An 8,130-nucleotide genomic window follows, 5' to 3' on the forward strand; every position below is an offset into this window, starting at 1 on the left:
TTTATGAAACAGTCCTGATTATAATTTGACTTTTTCCCAAGTCAACCTTCGTAGTCTTTTATTATTCCAATAACTTATTATTCTTCCTTCTAGAAAGATCTGTTTAATAATTTCGACAACATATGATTTGTTCTGGTTTTGTCCTTGCTGTTCGGAAGAAGTGACAAGGACGGTCACGGTTAGAGGATCAATATGCTTAGAACTGCATAACAAGATTAAAAGTGGGTGTTTTGTAATAATTAAAATTAAATTTTTAGTAGATTTTTGTTGAAATTTTTGAAATGTGTTGTTAAAAAGTTGTGTGATCCAAAAAGATATGATTAATATTGATTATTCGACTTTGACTCAAATTAAAATCAAAGCCAAATAGTGGCTGAATTAGAGTATACTATTGTTCAACATAATCTAATTACAAAAGTTTTTAGTTTAGACTATAACTAATGGTTCGAGTAAATTAATATCCTACCTTAATACACTTTCGCATGAAACTATGTGATACATTGATAAAGAAGAAAAAGAAATGGGAAACAAATTTATAGTATTTATTATAACATGACAATGAATGACTTACAACTAAAGTTACATATTGGTGTATATGAACATCTAATCTATTGGCATGTAAACATTCATATATATATATATATATATACCCACTCCGCCCCTCCGGCCCTCGGGTGCACTCCCTCTGACATCCCACCATCCTGAAATCAAATCAAACCATCTAATTTTGTTTTCCTCTATGGGGTTGTTTGCTCGTTGGATGATTATTTACTCTTGCCATGATTAACATGTAAGAATGTGAGTGCATCCATATGATTTATATTTTCTAATGGATCTACAAGCTAGAAAATAGTTGAATGCAAGTTTAGAAAATTAAATCATCCACCAAACTTCTTTTCTATCCTGAATTTGGACCATAGAAACTGAAGAAGGCTAAATACTATACGTCTTTCCCTTTTTGTTCTAGCGGAGAAGACCCAACAAGGATTAATATAACTAGAAACTGTTAAAAACATTAAATTAGATTATATTTAATTGAACTTATTTTGATTAGTGGATAAAGATATTCTAGTTAAATAAATTATTATTTATCCTCAACTGATTGAATTAGAGAACTAGTTAAAATTGTAAAAAGTTTGTAAAATAACTCGAGAAAATACATTTATTAAGAAGACAAACGATCATATGCCTTTTCTAATTAGAAATTACGAGTTAATCTTTCAAAGTAAAATTGATATTAGTCACGAGTGTAAATAAAATTTGAATTTAATCATTGTACTATTTGTTTTAGTCCCTGCTGTTTAGAAGAAGACGCGACAGGGGCTGCCAGAGTATGTCCCCGTTTGGCTGGATATCTCATCAAATTAAATTAATTTTTTCTTGCTCCTATTTTTAATCACACAATTTTCAATAAAATAATATTATGCGTAAATAAAAAAAAATTCATTATTTTACAATCATTCATTGAAAAAAAAAAAACAATATTCCCCATTAGAATATATAACGTTCAACATAATCTAATTACATAAGTTTTTACATATTCCTGGTCAATAAACTAGTTTGGACTTTAATAAAAGTTTGTAAAATAAGTACGGGATATTTTACTACTTGAGGAGAACAAGTTATATTTCTTTCAACATTAGAACCAGTGGTTTGAGTAAAATTAATATCTTACCTTAATACACCTTCTCATGAAACTATTTGATACATTGATAGAGAAGAAGAAAAAGAGAAACGGACTTATAGAGTTGATTATAACATGACAATGAATGACTCATAGTATTGGTAATAATCGTACGACTAAAGTTACAAATAACTAAAGTTACAAATTGATGTATTTGAACATATATTCTATTATCACCACATAAACATTTATATATATATATATATATATATGCTCACTCTGACACACGGGTGGACTTTCTCTATCCTCCCGCCCTTCAAAACTCGAATCAAACCATCTAATTTTGTTTTCTTGTATAGGGGCATCATCGTGGATGATTATTTTACTCTTGCCATAAATATACATGTAAGAATGTGAGTGCATAAAAGTAAATCAAATTTCATACTCATTATTAACCACACATTCTCACAATAAAATATTCTATAAATAAATTTATTTTTTATTTAATTTTTAACCATGCATTTTCTAAAAAATTACTATTCAAAAACTCATCCCCAGCCTCAAAAAAAATAAAATAAATAAAAATAAAAATAAACCAAAAAAAAAAATATATATAAGAAAGCTGCCAACTTGGCCTAACTGACACACCCCGCCCGGTGTAACACCACTATATCCGGACGTGGCATGCGCCGATGATAAATACCAACTAAAAGTTGGACCCACCATCAAAACAACTACAAATACAATATATCACTTTTTATACATTATTTTTCTAAGAAAATTTCTGCATTATCTCCACTGTAAACAGGACTAACCAACCTTTGATCAATTTCACACAAATCCCAAACTATAGCATAGTACAATAAAGATAAGCCGAAATCTCCACTTTTATCAAGAAATACAATTAACTATACATATGGATACATAGTATATAGTGAGCTCCATAACTAACTACAAGTCATGCAAAATCACATCTAGACATGAACATCGTCCCAAAACACTGACTACATGTTCTATGAAGTGAGTCATACTAACAAACTTTGTTTTGTGGCTCTAACTCCAAAATCAAGGCTCAACTCCAAAAGATACCCAGATTCTCAACTGCTGCCTGATAAAAAAAACGTGGAAAAATATATGAGTTGATAACTCAATAAGTGGAGAAGTTTAAAATAAATATACTTTTTCAGTTATACATTTTTATTGAAAATCAAAATCATACCATTTGATAATTCACAAGCTATCATCATGTAATTATAGCCAAAAAGTAAAATATTCACATAAGGTCATAAAAATATCATCTTAAAATCATGATATAACATCAGCTCATAACCACGCTATAATCTCATCACATCAAACATGCTGAAAAATCCACCAAAAATGTACACTCTGACTGAAATATGTAATCTGCCTCTCGGGTTAAGAACTTTCGCCACGAGCCTTTGGCCCCCTCCGTGAATGAAAGTCGGTCTCAAAGACCTCTCATAATCAATTCTAGAATACGATTAAGGCTCCTCTGTGAACTAGAAGAAGTATATAATCATGGGTACTTTTCTGGCCGATCTCAATATTGCATATCTCACATACCAAACAAATCTCAATATCACATGTCTTACATGCCAAATCACAAATATGCCATAAATAATCTTTGATATTCCACATATATTATAATAAAAAAGATTTTCATAATAACCATATAATTCGAATACATAATTGCACATACTTTGACAATGTACTTAATTTATAAATATTTTATAAATATTTATATTTTTCCATTCACAGAACTATGTACGCCAAAATCAATTCGATTGGTACGCTGTCTCGATATCCGTATCGCCGTCTGAAATATAATATAATTTTTAAATCAACAATTAACTAATTTAAGTAATTTCAATAATTAAATAGGTTATACCCAAATGTAATTATTTCACATTTAGGCGATTTCTAAAGTCTCTTTAATTACTAAAATTAATTTTTCTTTCATTTTATTCAATTTCATAGTTTAGTACACTTAACCCTTTCAATAAAATTGAATTTAATCTAACAACTTAACAACTATAAAATCAAACATAACTTAACAATAAGTAATTTTTTACTTACCTTTCAAAATTGAGAAATTCAAGCCTAATAGGATAGAACACTTAATTTCTAACACATTGGCAAATTTTCCCCCTTTTTTCCCTCTTTTTCTTCCTCTTTTTTTTTTTCCCCCTCTTTTTCCTTTCTCTTTTTCTCTCTTTCCTCTACACCGTTTTTATTTATTTATTTGTGGATGTAATATGTATGTTAAGGATTTGGTTCACACACACACACACACACACACATATATGCATTGGAAATTGGTTGGTTTGATAGCCGCCTCCCCTTTTTGTTTTTATCTTTTGATTTTTATTTATTTATTTATTTTAAGTTTGACTTTTATTTTGAATTGATTAGAGTACTACACTAACCCTGATTATATTTAATTGAATTTAATTTAGTTAATGGACAAAGATATTCTAATCAAATAAATATTATTTATTTTGAATTGATTAAATAAGTGAACTAGTTAGAATTGTAATAAAAGTTTGCAAAATGAACTTGAGAAAATACATTTATTAATAAGATAAACAATCATATGACTTTTCTAAATAGAAATTATGAGTTAAACTGTTAAAGTAGAATTGATATTACTTTTTATTTTAAAAAAAAATAAAAATCAATCTCAATTATCTATAATATATTTAATATCATATCAAGTAAAAATCATTTTATGGACGATTTTAACACTATTACAATTTAATTATTTCAATAATTCCTTACTTTTTATTTTTCAATCTACAATAAATACTACAAAATAATATATTAATTTCGTGAATATTCACATTAATTTAGACTCACAGAGTCATTATAAATGTATTTAGCTCTATTCACGTATACAGGAATTTTAATGAATGTTTAAATTCATGTATTAACAATCAATTCTTATGTACGAAATATAGTCTTAAAAAAATTGCTCATTTGTAGTATTTCGTTATCATAAAAAATCTGAATCATAGTGGCTAAGTTTTGAGAGTAGAATTTTCTTCTCTTAAATTTCTATCCTAAATCTTATTTTCTTAATTTCGTCTAAAACTCATCAAATCCTTCTAACAAAATGATATCAGATATTAATTTTTTAACACTTATAAAATATTTCAGAACGTCGTGCAGTGTAGGTTCAATTTTTTCTAGTTCCTTAAAAAATCAAACTATTGACAACCACTTCTGGCAATTGGACTAATTCATTAATATATTCTTCACTGAAAACCCTCAAACGGGGCTTATAAAGCTAATCCCATCTCTCAAGTCATCAATCGAGAATTCATCATCTTCTGTTCTATGAATCAAATTTTTTCTAGTTCCTTAAAAAGTCAAACTATTGACAACCTCTTCTGGCAATTGGACAAAGTCATTAATATAGTCTTCACGGAAAACCCTCAAACTTGGCTTATAAAGCTAATCCCAACTCTCAAGTCATCAATCAAGAATTCATCATCTTCTTTATGAATCAAGAATTCATTATGGAAGTGAAAATTTTCATTCTTTTTCTTAGTTTCTCTGTACCATTTTCAACATCCTCTAAAACCAATATTCTGAATCAAGGTTCATCTCTCTCGCCACCACAAGATGTCCTTGTTTCATCACCAAATGGCATTTTCACAACTGGATTTTACCCCATTGGAGTCAATGCTTATGTTTTTGCTATATGGTATAGTATGCCAATTTCCAATGAAAAGCACACCTTAGTTTGGATAGCCAACAGAGATCAACCTGTTAATGGCAGATCTTAATAAGGTTGACCTTATTAAGATGGACCCCAAGTCTTAACATGGTATCAGAGCCCATTAAGCTCCAACGAGCGATTCGATCCGATTAAGTCTCTAAAAAATGAGCACACGGATTTCAAGATTGGTCTGCTCAAACGAGCCACCATCTTGCGGGGGCATATTAAGGGAATATAATCCCACATCGGTAAAATACCGAAATAATGACCAATATATAAAGGTTTGAGACACTCCTCTTAATAAGGTTGACCTTATTAAGATGGACCCCAAGTCTTGACACCATGCAGAGTCCATGGAGTTTGTGGAGAAAACAGTCTGTGTACTTATGTTCATAATCTGTCAGGGAGAAGATGCGCTTGTTTACCGGGACACAAGATGAAAAATGACACAGATTGGTCCTATGGATGTGAAAAAAATTTCGAGCTGTCTTGTTCGGACAATAATTCGATTGGTTTCTTCCAACTTCATGATGCTGAATTTTATGGCTATGACATTGGAGTATACTATAATGTCACCATAGAGTCCTGCAAAAATATTTGCCTGAGATACTGTGATTGCAAAGGATTTCAGTATAAATACTATGCACAGAGTGGCACTTACAATTGCTTCCCGAAAACATTATTGTTTAACGGATACCAGTCGTCTTCTTTTAACGATCCGGCATACATAAAAGTACCAAAATCTAGTCTAACTACTTACAAGAACCATGTTAGAGAATTTGAACTCAACTGTAGAGACCGTGTTACTCCAATTGACGTTGCTTACAAAAGAGAACATAAGTGGATTAAGTACTTGCTCTGGTGTGCTGGTGCAGTTGGAGCCATTGAAATCAACATTTTGCTCATTTGCTTCTTCGCAACCCGGCTGCCCACTAATGCCACGTCGCAAGGCTATCTTCAAGTTGGAGTAGGATTCAAGAGATTCACCTATGCCGAGCTCAAGAAGGCAACCCGTGGATTCAATGAAGAAATCGGACGAGGAAGCAGTGGCGTTGTTTACAAAGGCACATTGTCGGATAACCGAATAGCAGCCATTAAATGCCTAAGTGAAGCGCGACAAGGAGAAGCTGAATTCCTCGCTGAAATAAGCATAATCGGCAGACTTAATCACATGAATTTGATGGAGACATGGGGTTATTGCGCTGAAGGTAAGCATCGGCTTTTGGTTTACGAGTACCTTGAACTCGGATCTTTATCAAACTTTTTGTATGCGAATAAACTTAATTGGCAGAAAAGGTTTGAAATCGCAGTAGGTACTGCAAAAGGTCTTGCCTACTTGCATGAAGAGTGTTTGGAGTGGGTTTTGCACTGCGATGTTAAGCCTCAGAACATACTTTTGGACTCCAATTTCCAGCCAAAGGTGGCAGATTTTGGCCTATCCAAATTAAATAACAGAAACAGAAATGAGAGGTCAACATTTTCAAGAATCAGAGGAACCAGAGGGTACATGGCTCCTGAGTGGGTATATAATCTACCTATCACGTCAAAAGTTGATGTATACAGCTATGGGATTGTGTTACTAGAGTTAATAAAAGGAAGAAACCCAGCAAATGACAACGAGGATGGTTTGGTAAATTGGGTGAGGGGAAAAGTACAAGATTCTGAGGGAAGAGTTTCATGGATTGAGGAAATTGTGGATCCTTCCATGAATGGAGAATTTGAGAAAGATAGGGCAGAAATTATGGTTAAAGTGGCATTGCAATGTGCAGAGGAAGACAGAAACTCAAGACCTAAAATGAGCCAGGGAGTTGATATGCTTCTTTCTGAACAAGGCGAGTGATTGATAGGAAGCGATTCAAGATAGTTGAATAATTCATTTTGGAAGTAGAAATGATTGTGTGTAATAATCTACTATTAATGGAAATAAAGTGTATTCGTTGCATAATTATTTAAGATAGCAATTTTCAGAGGAAATTTGATACAATATCATTTTTCACTTAGGTAATTTTAAAAAGGGCAAATATATTGTTCCACAAATTTTATGATAAAAATGCACCTTAATTAGAACATAATTTTAATAAATGCACCACTACCATTTTACAATTATAAACCAATTAAAAATTATAAAAAAAAAAAAAGGAAAAGAAAAGAAAAGAAAAGAAAAAGAAGGGCATTGTTGTGTACTTGCACCTTCCAAAATTCACCGTCTCCAACCAAGCTTGTAGAGTCATCCTTATAGTACATGCCATAAATCATTTTGCTATGCCTCATCTTACAAGACTCATATTATTGGTCACGTGGCAGCCAGTTAGGAAAACAGTAAGAAGCCACCTAAGGCTCATACTCTACATTACTCCTAACCGAGACAAAAAAGTGTTTTGCAGCATTCAAAAATCGTTGTCAGTGACTTTTTGCAACATTTGGACGTGTGTTGCAAACCTTAATGTTGTCATAAAGTGGCTGGATATGGCAACGCTTTAAAAACTTTGCAAATACCACATTAGGTTTTTAAAACGTTGTAAAATGTGGTATTTGAGACGTTTTTAAAGTGTTGCGAAAACTCTGTAGCAATGTTTATAAAAACATTGCAATAGATTATTTGCAACGTTTATGAAAACGTTGATGATACCATATCTAAATGTTGCTAAAAATATTTTAGCGACGTTTTAAAAACGTTGTCATTTCTCTAATTAATTTACAATTTTTTGGCTACTTTTTAATATTACACCTGTTTTTATAACAATATATTTAAAGATTTTTTTTT

The 8,130-nt window shown here is 31.4% G+C and overlaps 1 protein-coding gene across 1 annotated transcript; it reads left to right on the plus strand.

The window, feature by feature from the left end:
* Positions 1 to 5,103: 5,103 nt before the first annotated feature.
* On the plus strand, positions 5,104 to 7,340 carry LOC111366711 (putative receptor protein kinase ZmPK1). Its single transcript, XM_022987416.1, has 2 exons — positions 5,104 to 5,422; positions 5,687 to 7,340. Exons 1-2 carry the CDS (start codon positions 5,146 to 5,148, stop codon positions 7,204 to 7,206), a joined length of 1,797 nt encoding a protein of 598 aa, XP_022843184.1. The 5' UTR covers positions 5,104 to 5,145; the 3' UTR covers positions 7,207 to 7,340.
* Positions 7,341 to 8,130: the final 790 nt, after the last annotated feature.

Source organism: Olea europaea, chromosome 18, assembly GCF_002742605.1.
Source record: "Olea europaea var. sylvestris chromosome 18, O_europaea_v1, whole genome shotgun sequence".
Classification (NCBI taxonomy): Eukaryota; Viridiplantae; Streptophyta; class Magnoliopsida; order Lamiales; family Oleaceae; genus Olea; species Olea europaea.

Coding starts and splice junctions, on each gene's coding strand:
- LOC111366711 (XM_022987416.1), top strand. CDS start 5,146: ATGAATCAAGAATTCATTATGGAAGTGAAAATTTTCATTCTTTTTCTT. Junction 5,423..5,686: donor CAGAGATCAACCTGTTAATG/GCAGATCTTAAT, acceptor GACCTTATTAAG/ATGGACCCCAAGTCTTGACA.